Source organism: Littorina saxatilis, linkage group LG12 (assembly GCF_037325665.1).
Source record: "Littorina saxatilis isolate snail1 linkage group LG12, US_GU_Lsax_2.0, whole genome shotgun sequence".
Taxonomy (NCBI): Eukaryota; Metazoa; Mollusca; class Gastropoda; order Littorinimorpha; family Littorinidae; genus Littorina; species Littorina saxatilis.
Genome location: NC_090256.1, coordinates 37,605,207 through 37,620,670, shown reverse-complemented (window position 1 = coordinate 37,620,670; position 15,464 = coordinate 37,605,207). Strand labels below are relative to the sequence as shown.

The 15,464-nt window shown below is 39.0% G+C and overlaps 1 protein-coding gene across 2 annotated transcripts; it reads left to right on the top strand.

The window, feature by feature from the left end:
• Window positions 1-4,384: 4,384 nt before the first annotated feature.
• Window positions 4,385-15,017, top strand: LOC138981851 (prostaglandin E synthase 3-like). 2 transcript variants are annotated; one of them, XM_070354958.1, is made up of 8 exons: window positions 4,385-4,544; window positions 6,391-6,507; window positions 6,884-6,953; window positions 9,114-9,215; window positions 10,183-10,275; window positions 10,774-10,836; window positions 13,875-13,899; window positions 14,297-14,378. In XM_070354958.1, the coding sequence occupies exons 1-8, from the start codon at window positions 4,507-4,509 to the stop codon at window positions 14,362-14,364; spliced, it is 576 nt and encodes a 191-aa protein (XP_070211059.1). In that variant the 5' UTR covers window positions 4,385-4,506; the 3' UTR covers window positions 14,365-14,378. The 2 variants fall into 2 exon arrangements, with proteins under 2 accessions (XP_070211059.1, XP_070211060.1); XM_070354959.1 differs by lacking the exon at window positions 14,297-14,378 and adding an exon at window positions 14,389-15,017 and having other exon boundaries at window positions 4,386-4,544.
• Window positions 15,018-15,464: the final 447 nt, after the last annotated feature.

Sequence of the window (15,464 nt, the reverse complement as noted above, 5' to 3'; positions counted from 1 at the left end):
ATGGGGGTCCTTTACGTCCTCACAGATACTAATATCTATTCGGGACATGAAAATAGGTAATGTGTTAGGGGGGGGGGGGGGAGCAGAAGGGAGGGAAGGAGCGAGGGAGGGAAGGAGCGAGGGAGGGAGGATGTCGGAGCGGGTAAGAGTGGTGATAAAAGTTTATTAAAAGATTTCGGTTCGTTTCTTCGTTTCTGTGTATATTGTCTTCAAAAGCGTTTTTGGGGTAGGGTTTGTTTTTTGTTTAAAAGAAAACGTTCATTTCGAAAAAAGAATATGTTTTAAAGAGATAAAAATTTCAGATCCACTTTATAAAACCATAGACCTATATTAGACCAAAGGTTAAAAAAGATGATCCAGCTTTATACAGAGAGAAAATAAGAACCAGTTTATACAGTACACACATCTTGTTATATTTACATTTTAAAAGGCTATGCCACAGTGACACAACGAACATTCATACACACAAATATGTATATCTACATTTACTGGCAAGCCAGGCACTCCGCCTACGCCCCGGCCGTCAGCCAATGGCGCAGGTGGCATGGGTGTCTGTGCCAGGAATAACTCAAAAGCTCGGTGAGGCACCGAGTACATATATATATACTGACATGTATCTAAAAGTACTTTTAGGGTAAAAGGGTTGGTTTTTAAAAGGTGTATTTATTAAATAAGAAGGTTTGTTTTATTTAAAAGTGGTGGCCTGCCATTTATTTTTTATTTATGTTTTATTATTTTTTAAATTTTATTTCTTTTATATACACATAAACACAACATAACATACAGCATACACAGAGTTTATCAACATAAGGTATGGCTGTCTTAGCGCATACACACACACATACCTAGACAAGACACAGACATAGACAGTAGGGTGGGTTGTTGAAAAGACAGGGGACATGGAAGGGGTGGGGGGGTGGGGGTGGGGGAAACAGGTTGGGGGAGGGGAGGGGGGGGTAACTGAGGTCGGGGGAGGGGAGGGGGGGTAGGTGGGGACGTGGTCACACTTTAGCCTCCAAGTATACATGGGGTTTAATTATCGGCATAAAAGTACTGTATAACCTGTTATGAATAAATGGGTCAGGGGGTATCACATTCAAAAATGTTCATGAGTTGTTCTTCAGTACTGGTGACAGAAAGGGGGAAAAGTGGTCAAAATTCAAATCTCTAGTTTTGTTTTTGAAATATTGCTTTTCATAAAGCAGAAATACTGTAGTATCTGTTGTACATAAGAAAAAATCACTGGTTCACATGGTTCCTACATAATCTAACTTTTAAAGCTGGTTCTTGTGTGTCTGTGTGTATGTTTGTATGATGACGATATGACCCGAAACGGCTGCACGGACTGAGACAGGAATTGCAGAGAATGTTCTTTGCCACTCGAGTCGTGTCATAAGGTACTTTTGGAATAGCAAATTTGAAAGGATTCTTCAAAAAACGGCGGAAAACATTATATACCCTGTGAGCTATCGAGGATCCTCCCCGTCTGGGCTGTCGAAACATGGTCTTGTTAAAAGACGTTTTCAAATGCGGCGGGGAGATACACTCGAAGCACATTTAGCGAAGTTATGTTGCCAAATCATCAAAGATCAACATTTCACTACACGGATCGATGCACACAGTCGAAATAGATGTGACTTTCACACGACCGAAGACAACTTACTAGCAGACTAGCAGACGACAAGATCTAAATATTTAGATCAGTGAGAGCAATCCGTTGAAGAACAGTTACTCCGCTTATTCGTCTTCAGTTAAGCTTATTTCCCCTGCCATAAGTTTCCTTGCAGATCTGCAGTCGCGTAGTGAAATGAACTAGTGTCATCGGAAGATTCTTCTCAGTCAATGATCAAAGCACAGTAAGTTCTATGCTGACAAAAGTCACTTTCGGACAACACGACGATTGACTTAATTTATGAGCCCAAAGGTAACAATATCGACAAGAATGTACGCATTTGACATTAAATGAAACATTCATAGAAAGTTTCCAACTCACCAGATCTGCCAAAGAGCCGTCATTCGTGAAAAAACGATGATTTTAATCAGACAGGTATCGGAAACAAGCCTTGGTCACCTGCGTTATTCCTTCCAAGGCGACGTGACGGCGCCACATTTGTTTGTTTATGGCTGTTTATCGCGAAACAACACAGTTGAAATTTGTGTGTAAAATACCACAAATTTGTGGTGAATCAGTTCGTCATCTGCGTTTCGATTGTAATTAAGTCAGATTGGAGTTACTTTGAATCGAAGGCGAGGGTAACCTGCGTTATTTGTGGGACATCGTGAACAAATTTGATTGCAATATTTTATACAGAAAGTAAATTTCAATGATTCTGGCTCAGACTTGTAGATCTGTTATGCAGTGTGTTGGTAGTGTATCTGCTTTTCTGCTATGAAGCTCATTTGGAGTGATACGCTGATCGAAGTGGGGTACCCTATGTGGGACATCAGCCGTATGCAGATTACGCCTCAGAACACTCTCGCATTTCACAAAGACAACAATAATTTGCAACATTTCAAGAACTGCATCAGTTTTATTAGATACTATTTCAACAACAACAGCACAAACACGACTATTATCAACAACACAGAACGGGAGGTAAGTCTTCAAAGACGCACCAAGTGTGCGTTCCCGTTTTTGGACGCCATTTTTGCTGGCATTTTCACAGTAAATCTTAATATTTCCATATCTATTGAATGATTTTGGTATTTTCTTTGATTGTGCCGATTCTCCTATCTCTCTGGCATGTACTGGGTGCTTTGTGACCAGTTTCTCCCCTAGACTGTATTGAACAATGCGTCCGTGTGAGCTGACCCCCACTTGTGACCAGTAGCAAAGAACAACTCACATACGAAATCAATCAATACAATTATCCTATGGCATCAATGAAAAAAGTGTCTATATAAACACCAATCTTTTGCAAATTTACCATAATAATTATTTACACTAGCATTATACTTTTCGATCAAAAACCTTTGTTTAACAATTTTCACAAAAACATTTAGTGTTGGGACTGTCTTATTTAATTTGGCTCCAAATATACTTTGTTTGGCAAGGAGAATAAACAAATCAAAAACAGCATCCGTATGAAAGTTGTCTAAATACCCTAAAATGACAAGCTCTTTTGACAAATTCAAATTACTGCAATGTGTGAAATTTAGGCATAACCATCCTGCCATTTTATAACCCTTGTCTGGGTATGGATGGGGGGGGGGGGGGGGGGGGGTTAAGGCCTCATCGGTGGTGTCGTTGTGGTAGCACCTGGTTTGTCAGTTTTTAGCCATGACAAGGGCCTTAGTGCAACATATTTTCTTACTGCTTTTTATGTTGATTGTGTTGTGCGTGTGCCAGTTGGTGTGCGTGTGGGGGTGATTTGTCACTTTTCAGTTTAACAAAGTTTTTAGTTTAGAGCTGGGTCGATCATCCACTCGCTCTCTCTTTCTTCCTCTCTACATTGTCTTTGTGGTGTTGTTTGTGTGGCATTACCTGTGTTTCTATGAACATGTATATATATATATGGTGGAGTAGTCCGTCATATTGGGTGAGGGCTGGATGTAAAGAAGCACTACTGTATGCTTACACCATTACCTTCGAAAATTAAAAATTTATCTTATCCCCCCCCCCCCCTCTCTCTCTCTCTCTCATTAAGATGTAGAGACTCCATACAGTGTAGATCCCTTGCAAAAATTATATATTATGCAATCAGACGAAGACAATTGTTTTCATAGGTATATTGTAAATGAATACGATGATGTTTAATGTTTCGGAGTTCAAGTAGCAGTAATGTTTTTCACGTATTTATTTCATGGTTGTGTTTTCTCTGTTTTTGTTCCTCTCCCATTCCCCTTGGTTTGTATATGGGGTCTGTGGCCTTAGTACAATAAACCGTTCTGAGTTCTCTCTCTCACACACACACACACACACACACACGCATAAAAGTTGATCTCTCTAGTCCCCTGGTGATGTATAGCATATTAACGTTATAAAAAATATTTAGTCAAAACTTGACTAAAGAAGAAATTTAAGGGGCTTATTGTCCGTCAGGTCTTACTTGCCTATATTGGACATGAATTGGTTTATACGTTCTCTACTCCGTCAGCAGCAGAAAATCCCTATATGTACCTATTCGTAATTGGTCCAAATTCGGGTTTTTTGATTACTAACTGCCGGTTCTTGGGCAGAAAATAAAATACTTATAAAGACAAATACTCTATGAAAATGATACAATAAACTTTTACATTTTATTGGTGATATTTCTTATTATTTTTGTATCGCAATGTTCAAGAGTCTAGAGTATTAGGTACGTATTATTTCGTTTCTTTTCCATTACTCTCACAAAATGAGTAGACTTCCTCAAACTTCTGTCATTTTTTTCTAATGGAACAATATATGTACGGTCACAAATTTACTTTACTATCAGAAAATTACAAAATTAGCTTCTTAGAATATTTTATTTTAGATATTTTGTCGTCTTTTGTGTGTCGAAATTACAAGCGTGCTGAAACAAGATGGCGGCCTCTACAAAAAGCGGATCTGGCGACGCTAGGTAAGTTATTTTACGGTTTTCTTTGAGTAGATTGCGGCCTTCTTTATACGTCGTTTTGCAAATACGTTGGTTGAAGAATTTATGGTCTAACTTATGAGTTCCATTGTGCGCTTTAGTGAAACAGGGAACTTGGAAGAACTCTATAAACCGGGCAGGCATGACGGTCAGGAATTGAACGTCCCACTTTCGGGAATGTTCTCTACTGCGCTTATGATTGAAACCGAAAATTGGGTCGTTTAGGTTTTATGTTGCTTTACACACATTGATTTTTAGTGGAATACCCGGTAACCAATTTATCTTAAGTGTTGATGTAATCAGAGTTCAAAATGTAAGCAGAATTTAGCCTGTATGGGACACTGGTAGGTGTATAAAAATGTTATTAGTATTATTACTTTTAGTCTGTATTACTATTAGTAAGTCCATAAACGAAAGACGGGGAATAGAACATTTTAAAGCCTCCTTCCTACCAGAGCTGTGCATTGTGATTCAAGCTTTGGTCTCAAAATCCATGATTATTTCCAGGGAAAAACTAGCTTAAGTTCGGTGCAACTTTTGGAATGAAGAGTTCGCTCTTGAAAGTTTTGTGGTCATTACTCATACCATGCATGCGTGCAGCACATGAACCTGGTTTAACATGCCTATGTCTTGTGCGTGTGTCAGAAAACATAAATCAAAATGGATTTAAAAAAACTGCGGATCAAAGTAGATTAGCAACTGTTGCACAACTGTTAGACTTAAGTTGGCGTCACACACCTGATTCAATCATGAGATTTGTTCTTGCGATCCGATTGGGAGCCGATCGCCGATCAATTCATAGGCCATTGAGCCGTCACACTATGAACGATTGACGAACGATAACTCCACGCAACACGGCAAATGCACTGCGCGAGAGCAGACGCTATTTTGGAGAAGCTGGTTCTGCTAATGTTCCAACATCGCTCCACCCTTTCTACAAAAAATACCTTTCAGCATTGTGCCTTTGCGAGAACGTAAGTTCCCAAACAGTTGCATCTGATGATCATGGTTCCCGACCGCTGTACACGCCTTTCTTCTTCTTCAGCGTTCGACGCCTTAAATGTCTCCTTTATATCTGAGTAAGAAACTGTTCTTCCGAAAAGTTTTGAATCAAACTCAAAGAGACGCTATCTGCTGATGTCCGCCATTTTTTCAAGTCACGGCGTGAAGGCCGCAACGGTGCATTCCGATTGGCTCTGCCCTACGACAGTCTCGCGGGGAAAAGAACAAATTCTATCTCCCCAAGCTACGAGGGAATCTCTTGCGACAAAGTCGCAGCTCTGTCGTAGCTCTTTTCTACGAGTCAGTCGGCCGTCTGACTGCAAATCGTAGGAAAATCGCATTGTGTGACGGCCCCATTAGTGTTACTGTTAATGTGCTTGTTCCAACTCGATTGCTTTTTAGCCAGCGTGCTGCATCCCCATGAGATTAATCATTGAAAGTCCAAATAGAAAAATGCTCAGTCTTAGTGTTTTTAAATTTGAAATAAGATTTCTGAGTACAGAATGAGTCGGCATGTGAGTGAATCATGAATGAATGAGTTTTACTAATACTAAATCAGTAAATGCTTCCTATCATTCCTACTCCTAGCCTGTGTTTTTGCTGTGTCTTCTGCAAGACTGAAGTTGCACGCTACTGTCTTTTACCGCATGAAGAATAGATGACCGATTTGTTTTTAAATTTACACATAGTCTGATGATTATGGCAAATGTCGCCTCAAAATAAAAAAATTCATCCATTTAAAATGAAAGTGAGCCCTGACCTGTTATTTATCCGTTAAGATTAAGTACAAGAAGCGTCAGAATTTGTATGATTTCTTTGATTGTTGCAGTGCTCTTCACCCTCACCTAGAGTGGGCCCAGAGACGAGACAGAGTATGGCTCACTGTGATCCTAGAAAACTGCCAAAACCCAACCTATGAGTTGAAAGAGAAGACTTTCTTCTTCAAGTAAGTATGGCAGCTGATCAGTATCACTGTGAGACTGAGAAATGTTTATACTGCACTATTTTCATTCTGTTTAATATTATGCTGTATAGTTATCAAATACGGAGCAGAAGCTTGCTCGACTTCTTTGTCCAGGACTTCCACAGAACTGACAGTTTTAAGTTATATCTTTTCTTTTTTTACCATAGCACTAGATATCAATTGACAAGGTATTTCATTTTCAAAAAAGAAGTTTCACATCTATCCCATTTCATGTTTGTGACGACAGTTCTTTTTAATTGCAGTGAAATCCATTGTACATGATGCTTAATGATGCTTTTTAACAAATTTGTTTTGTTATATCATGATTATAATGTTTTCTTTGATTTCTTTTTTTCAGGGGTAAAGGAGGTACAGAAAACTTGGACCATGAGATCACGTTAGAGTTGTACGGGGAAATCGACCCAGAGGCAAGTAATATTCATCCATGTCTTTAAGTTTACCCAGTAGATGAATTCCGGAAATAACTCTGTGGGTTTGTAAGGCTTGTGAAAGAGTGAATACCTTTGCCCTTGCTTTACTCAGACAAACATCACGTGGTTCCTGTACACGAAGTTGAAATATTTGTCCGAGCTTCAAGCGGCATATAACTCTGCCGAACCGTCATGTAGCAGTGACAGTTATTTCCAATAGTCTTATTATGAATGGGTTGTGTCTGTGCCTGAAGAGTATACGTGTAATAATCAAATAAGTTTATTCCAGTCATAATCATAAATCTTGTGATAACATTACGTGCACTTTATGTGTCTTTAAAGGGTTATCTCTCATGCACATGACAGGTTATGTTTTGGTGATGGTATTTAGCAGTTCAGTTGCTGATTCCCATTTTATTTTTTACTTTTTACTTTTTTAGCAGCTGACAATATTTGTAGTATTGGTGGAATTCCTGCATAGTATTATCAAAAAGCATGCCTGAAATGTAGATTATTATAATAATTATATTAATTGTAAATGACAAATGAAGAGTCATTTTTGTATGGTTCACCTTTATGTTTAGTAGGAGAAAGGTATAGACTAGATGTTATATTTGAAATGATGTAAATGTTATAGTTTACTCTATATTGCACCCAAGGTCATATCTAACACTCTTAACATTGTGATTGTGAACAATATAAGATGTTTGGTGGCATGTTGACAGACCCACTTTCTTGTTGGTCCAAGGGGAAGGCCGCAGTTGATAAATATGTGACAAAAGGCGATATGGTCCCCGAGGACCAACAACACAGCAAGCCACCAAAAATCATTTTTGTCATCATTTTGGTATTGCAACTCCTCCAAAAACGGCGTATGGCAGGGTAAAAAACGGTCATACACGTAAAATTCCACTCGTGCAAAAAACACGAGTGTACGTGGGAGTTTCAGCCCACGAACGCAGAAGAAGAAGAAGGTATTGCAACAAAACGCACAATAACCCACTGCAGACCTGTTTACCCTTACGATTTTGGCGTAATTTATTACGATTTTCTGCAAAAAATACGCCATTCCGCTATCCGTGTCAAGACTACGATTTTCATAAATAAAAAATAAATAAAAAAATAAAAATAAAAATTTACATTTTTTTTTTAATCAATTCACATGTTTGGCATTGTTTTGTTCAATGGCAAAATGGGGTGAAAAAGCACAGGACTGACCAGAGATCATGTCTGTCTGATGAGACGCTGGAGAGCCTTATTCTAGTGGTGAAGTCTCGCCCTCACTCATTCGGCAAGCGCAAGTACAGTAGAGAAGCGCTTAACACACTGAAAAAGGCCTACTACGAGCAAAAGAAAAAGAATCAGTGATGCATGTGCTTTTGATGTGATCTTCTTTGAAATTATGATGACTACAAAAACTGACTGATATGTTTTGTTTGTGAATGATGGATATATGTGCATGACTGCGTTTCGCAGACACACTTGTCATGTGCGTTGTAATTGGCGACGAATGCTGGATGATTACTATTTTTGTGCCAGGATTACTATTTTTGGGGCTGAGCATTACTCCAAAACACTTATGGGGGTAAACAGGTCTGCCACTGGGAGACACATTTTTAGAATCCAATTCCGGGCCGCAAACCGCGTCACACTAGCTCAAGAGAACGCGTCATACTTGTCTGTGACGTCAAACACAACTTGTTTGTCGCTTTTCCACCTGTCTGAAAATGTACAGAGCTGCGATCACTTTTACAAGTTTAGTAAGTTTTGAGCATATTTCTGTTCATTTACATTTTTTATGACTTTTCGTTGTGGATTTTGCGATTACAGAGAAAAGTTACAAAAAGACCAAGAGTCGCCGCGGTAATTTTCAACATTGATCGGGTCTTTGAGAGTGAATGGTTACAATCGTTGTCCTTGGAAACACAAATCCAAAGCTGCAATGGTTCCACACATCAAACAATCAGCCTGATTGGCTTTTACTTTGACAATCCACGTTTCACCTGAAAGCTCAAACCCATTCACAACCTCGATTTGTTACATGGGGAGCATGAGTTTTTTTATTCCCCAGCTTGTTATGAATGAAAATGACAAAATGAGAATGATGACAAGAAAAGTGGCCTGTCAGTAACCAGACCTTACCATTTTATTTTTCAGAAGTCCACGTGCAAGAAAACAGACAGGCAACTTTTCTTCACGATAATGAAGAAAGATGGAACCGCTTCATACTGGCCACGTCTCACAAAAGAACAGAAAAAGGTATGGGCTTAAATCATATTAGTTGAAGCATGATTTTTACATTTAGTCAAGCTTTGACTAAATGTTTTAACATAGAGGGGGAATCGAGACGAGGGTCGTGGTGTGTGTGTCTGTGTGTGTGTGTAGAGCGATTCAGACTAAACTAGTGGACCGATCTTTATGAAATTTGACATGAGAGTTCCTGGGAATGATATCCCCGGACGTTTTTTTTCATTTTTTCGATAAATGTCTTTGATGACATCATATCCAGCGTTTTGTAAAAGTTGAGGCGGCACTGTCACACCCTCATTTTTCAATCAAATTGATTGAAATTTTTGTAACGCAATCTTCGACGAAGGCCGGACTTCGGTATTGCATTTCAGTTTGGTGGCTTAAAAATTAATTGATGACTTTGGTCATTAAAAATCTGAAAATTGTAAAAAAAAAAAAAATTTGTAAAACGATCCGAATTTACGTTCATCTTATTCTTCATCATTTTCTGATTCCAAAAAACATATACATATGTTATATTTGGATTAAAAACAAGCTCTGAAAATTAAAAATATAAAAATTATTATCAAAATTAAATTTCCGAAATCGTTTTAAAAACTATTTCATCTTATTCCTTGTCGGTTCCTGATTCCAAAAACATATAGATATGATATGTTTGGATTAAAAACACGCTCAGAAAGTTAAAACGAAGAGAGGTACAGTAAAGCGTGCTATGAAGCACAGCGCAACCGCTACCGCGCCAAACAGGCTCGTCACTTTCACTGCCTTTTGCACTAGCGGCGGACTACGTTCAGTTTCATTCTGTGAGTTCCACAGCTTGACTAAATGTAGTAATTTCGCTTTACGCGACTTGTTTTTTCTACACTCTTTTTTGACACTGATGCTGGCTTTTTTCAGTTTGAATCATTGTGTGGTACAAGACATAGATGACTGGTTCGACAAGTCTCATTTTCACAGTAACAATTTCTCTTTTCAGCTCCATTTCCTCAAGACAGACTTCAGTCGGTGGAGAGATGAGGACGACTCTGAAGAAGAAGTAGAAGAGAAAGAAGACTTCAATTTAGACGAGGTAATTTTTTCCCAATATCTTTACAGTAACAACAGGAAAACAAATATACCGTATAATACCCAGGAAAAAAATGTGCGTCTTGATTTGGTTGCCAGTGCTCTTTCACAAGTGGAATAATCTTTATCTTTAGTGCTTCAGATTATGTGTTGACAGGTACAGTTTTATACTGGTGGTGAAGAAGAAAAAAACACATTGAAAACAGGAGGGGAGAGAAGTTTACAGCTAAATGCATAAATGCAGTTTGATTATAAACAGTTAAAATTGGAATTGATGACCTTGGGAATGTGATTAACTTAATCATAATTAGCTATCACAGCCCATCGTCGAACGCTGAAGAAGAAGAAGCTATCACAGCGGTCTGTTCTTTCCAACCTTTCCTGACAACCTCCCCCCCCCCCCCCCCCCAACCCCACACACACTCACACACAAATGGTAATGACTTGTCATAGCCATATTTATTTATTTTTAAATGTCTATCAAATGTATTTCAACTTTCAGATGATGAACTCAATGGGTGGAATGGGCGGTTTTAACGGTGCAGACCTTGGTGGGCCAGCAGAAGTAAGTTATCTTCCTTTGTTTCTTTCTTTACTTTCTTTATTTGGTGTTTAACGTCGTTTTCAACCACGGAGGTTATATCGCGACGGGGAAAGGGGGGAGATGGGATAGAGCCACTTGTCAATTGTTTCTTGTTCACAAAAGCACTAATCAAAAATTTGTTCCAGGGGCTTGCAACAAGGTACAATGTATTACCTTACTGAGAGAATGCAAGTTTCCAGTACAAAGGACTTAACATTTCTTACATACTGCTTGACTAAAATCTTTACAAAAATTGACTATATTCTATACAAGAAGCACTTAAAAAGGGTAAAAAGAGAAACAGAATCCGTTAGTCGCCTCTTACGACATGCTGGGATCAGGTAAATTCTTCCCCCTAACCCGCGGGGGGATCTTCCTTTGTTGTACACATTCATTTCCTTTGTTGTACACATTCAAATAGACTATTTTTGCAAATAACTCCGTCGGGTTTGTATGGGTTGTGGAAGAGTTATCTTTTTTAGCAAAACGGCAGACAAACAATGAAGGGAGCAATCACTAGCGTGGGGTGTTTCGGAAACACGTTGAGACAGATTTATCGCAAAGATTGGTTAGATGAATTGCCTTCACTTGTGAAATGCATGATTTATGAGGGATAAGATTTCAAGACGCACAGTTCCTGGTGTGTGACTTGTATTGAATCTCTATGGATTGCCTCACATTTACACTCAATTATTTGTTGCATAATCATTAATGATACAGTAGACTCCCCCCTTCTTTTTTTAAGAGTGCCACATATCTAACAAAATCAGGTTTTAGTAAGGAGGGAGTCAGATCACATCTGCACCCATGTATGGAGTTTTGTTTTCTTTGCGCAGTTTTATTATGTAGGTATTTGTGTATTTATTTACACTGTTGGGGGTAAATATACAGAGGTTATAAATAGAATATCTTTGAAAGCACGGTCTGCTCCCATGGGGTCGCCTTCACGCGGCGGGAGTGTTTCCACAGAGCTACCCCACCCCTTTACTTCTCTTCTTTTGTCTTATTTCTGCCTTACCAGTCCTTTCACCTATATTTCCTTCCAAGAAAACTCTCTCTACTATTCCCTGCAGTTTTCCAATTCTTTTCTTGTTGTCTTATTTCTACCTGACTGGATCCATCACCTTTATTTCACTTACCAAAAGTTTTCTTTTCCACATCCTTATTTCTCTGCCCCCCGCATGTCGTAGGAGGCGACTAACGGATTCTGTTTCTCCTTTTACCCTTGTTGAGTGGTTCTTGTATAGAATATAGTCAATGTTTGTAAAGATTTTAGTCAAGCAGTATGTAAGAAATGTTTAGTCCTTTGTACTGGAAACTTGCATTCTCCCAGTAAGGTCATATATTGTACTACGTTGCAAGCCCCTGGAGCAATTTTTGACTCGCATGCGAAGCAAAAGTGAGTCTATGTACTCACCCGAGTCGTCCGTCCGTCCGGACGTCCGGAAAACTTTAACGTTGGATATTTCTTGGACACTATTCAGTCTATCAGTACCAAATTTGGCAAGATGGTGTATGATGACAAGCCCCCCAAAAACATACATAGCATCTTGACCTTGCTTCAAGGTCAAGGTCGCAGGGGCCATAAATGTTGCCTAAAAAACAGCTATTTTTCACATTTTTCCCATTTTCTCTGAAGTTTTTGAGATTGAATACCTCACCTATATATGATATATAGGGCAAAGTAAGCCCCATCTTTTGATACCAGTTTGGTTTACCTTGCTTCAAGGTCAAGGTCACAGGAGCTCTTCAAAGTTGGATTGTATACATATTTTGAAGTGACCTTGACCCTGAACTATGGAAGATAACTGTTTCAAACTTAAAAATTATGTGGGGCACATGTTATGCTTTCATCATGAGACACATTTGGTCACATATGATCAAGGTCAAGGTCACTTTGACCCTTATGAAATGTGACCAAAATAAGGTAGTGAACCACTAAAAGTGACCATATCTCATGGTAGAAAGAGCCAATAAGCACCATTGTACTTCCTATGTCTTGAATTAACAGCTTTGTGTTGCACATGTATTTTGGTAGGAAAAATGTGTAAAGCAGTTCTTAGTGTATGATGTCATTGCTAGGTTTAGTTATTTGACCTTGACCCTGACGGTCAAGGTCAAGCATGTGAGTCGTACAGACCTGTTTACCCTTACGATTTTGGCGTAATTTATTACGATTTTCTGCAAAAAATACGCCATTCCGCTATCCGTGTCAAGACTACGATTTTCATAAATAAAAAATAATAAAAAATTTTATTCTTTATTTTTTATCAATTCACATGTTTGGCATTGTTTTTTTCAATGGCAAAATGGGGTGAAAAAGCACAGGACTGACCAGAGATCATGTCTGTCTGATGAGACGCTGGAGAGCCTTATTCTAGTGGTGAAGTCTCGCCCTCACTCATTCGGCAAGCGCAAGTACAGTAGAGAAGCGCTTGACACACTGAAAAAGGCCTACTACGAGCAAAAGAAAAAGAATCAGTGATGCATGTGCTTTTGATGTGATCTTCTTTGAAATTATGATGACTACAAAAACTGACTGATGTGTTTTGTTTGTGAATGATGGATATATGTGCATGATTGCGTTTCGCTGATTGCGTTTCGCAGACACAGTTGTCATGTGCCGCGGCGTTGTAATTGGTGACGAATGCTGGATGATTACTATTTTTGTGCCAGGATTACTATTTTTGGGGCTGAGCATTACTCCAAAACACTAATGGGGGTAAACAGGTCTGGTCGTATGGGCTTTGCCCTTCTTGTTTGATTAGTGCTTTTGTTAACAAGAAACACTTAACAAGTGGCTCTATCCCATCTCCCCCCTTTCCCCTATCCCATCTCCCCCCTTTCCCTCGTCGCGATATAACCTTCGTGGTTAAAAACGACGTTAAACACCAAATAAAGAAAGAAAGAAAGCACGGTCTTAAAAGGGAGGGAGTCTTAAAAGGGGGGGTGTTCCACTGTAATACATGTATGTTTGTGAAAATCTAACTTTTTTCTTTCTTTTTTTTTCTTTTCATCAGGAACAAGAAGATAGTGACGATGAAGGTGAGTGTACTTTTCCATTTATAAATGTGTGAAACTGAGTAAAGCTGCTTGACATGCTTTCAAAAAAAGCTTTCAGGATTGCTGTCTTGATGTTGTACGTTGCATCTCTGCATCATTTTGCTGTCATAGGTCAATCTTTTTCATTGTCTTTGACAGTGTACATGTCTTTCTGAAAGCTGTAGATGAGACCTTACCTTGCACAGTTCTTAAAGGGTGATATATAAGGTGTAAATTCCTTCAGCAAGTCTATTCACTTCCAATTTAGTGGTGAACAGTTTTGTCAAATCCTATGTTGTCAATTATTGGCTTCCGACATGCACGTTTAGTGAAACAATTTTTATTTACAAAGCAAAGAGAACCTAAGAAATTCTGATATCTTGAATTTTATCGATGACAGAATTACCAGATCTTCAGAGAGATTACAGCTATGTAGAAAGCCTCGTCGCCACTTTTCCGAAATTTTGATATATTCCATTTTCTTGTCAACAGAATTACCAGACCTTCAGTGAGATTCCTGCCATGTAGATAGCCTCACCGCAACCAGACGAAACGAACGTATGATGATGCAGACTGATGAGCCCTGATTGCCCGCGGAGCACCCAATCACAGCCTTGGTTCTGTGCCTACTACGCCATGGACAAACAGAGGGGAGGGGGGGACTTGTTTCCTTGTCCAACAGCTGGCGACACATGTCTACAAGAGTGCATTACATCTGCATTGTGCTAGTGCAGCATTGAAAGGATGGACATATCGGCAGTCAAGAAAACAAAGACATTCGTTCCGTCATTTAATGATTTTTTAAACATTCGTTTACATCATAGTTCCATTTTGAAGTTTGATTATTGATGATACTGTTTGTGCAAGCCTCATTTTTTCTCATGTCTTTAGTTACTCATTAAGCAGCGAGTGTAGAAGCATGTCATAATTCCTGCAGCTTTGGTTTGTGTCCAAAGTGGTATTCACACATGTATTTTTTTTATTTCCTGATTCTTCGTTTTTACCATCTGTATTGTCTGCCAGTTCACAGTGAAGATTCACACAGAAGTCTGGCCTGTGTGTTTTGATGACTTAAAAGTATGTCATGTTTGACTGATGAGAATAAAAAAATGTTCAGTTTTCTTTTTGTACTGTTTTTCTGGGTTGATGGCTTTGTGTCTGTATGTGATGCTGTGCCGGAACATGGTCAGAGGAAAACCACTTCAGTTTAATCAACATTTTCTTTGCCCATCCTGAAGTCTCAGAACGAACAATTGGTTTTTCAAGAAAAAAAAGTACCTCGGAGATAATACATACAGTTGTGCTGTGTGAAGTGAATTCTGTACACAAATAAAAAGAAAAAATCACTACCTTGAGTTACCTGTTTTTTATCAACTAGCCACCAATCGCGTGTCTGTACTGGTAAAGGGATATTAAATTACATATTCTTGCTAGAGATGCTAAGGTCCTGAAAATCGCTACCTGTCTAACAGTCAAAGGGAAGCAACCCCACAAACAAAAAAGTGGAAGCGTAGCTAGGGACGCTTGCCGTGGGGGTTACCTCCCCTTGGAGTGACCTACGTCACTAC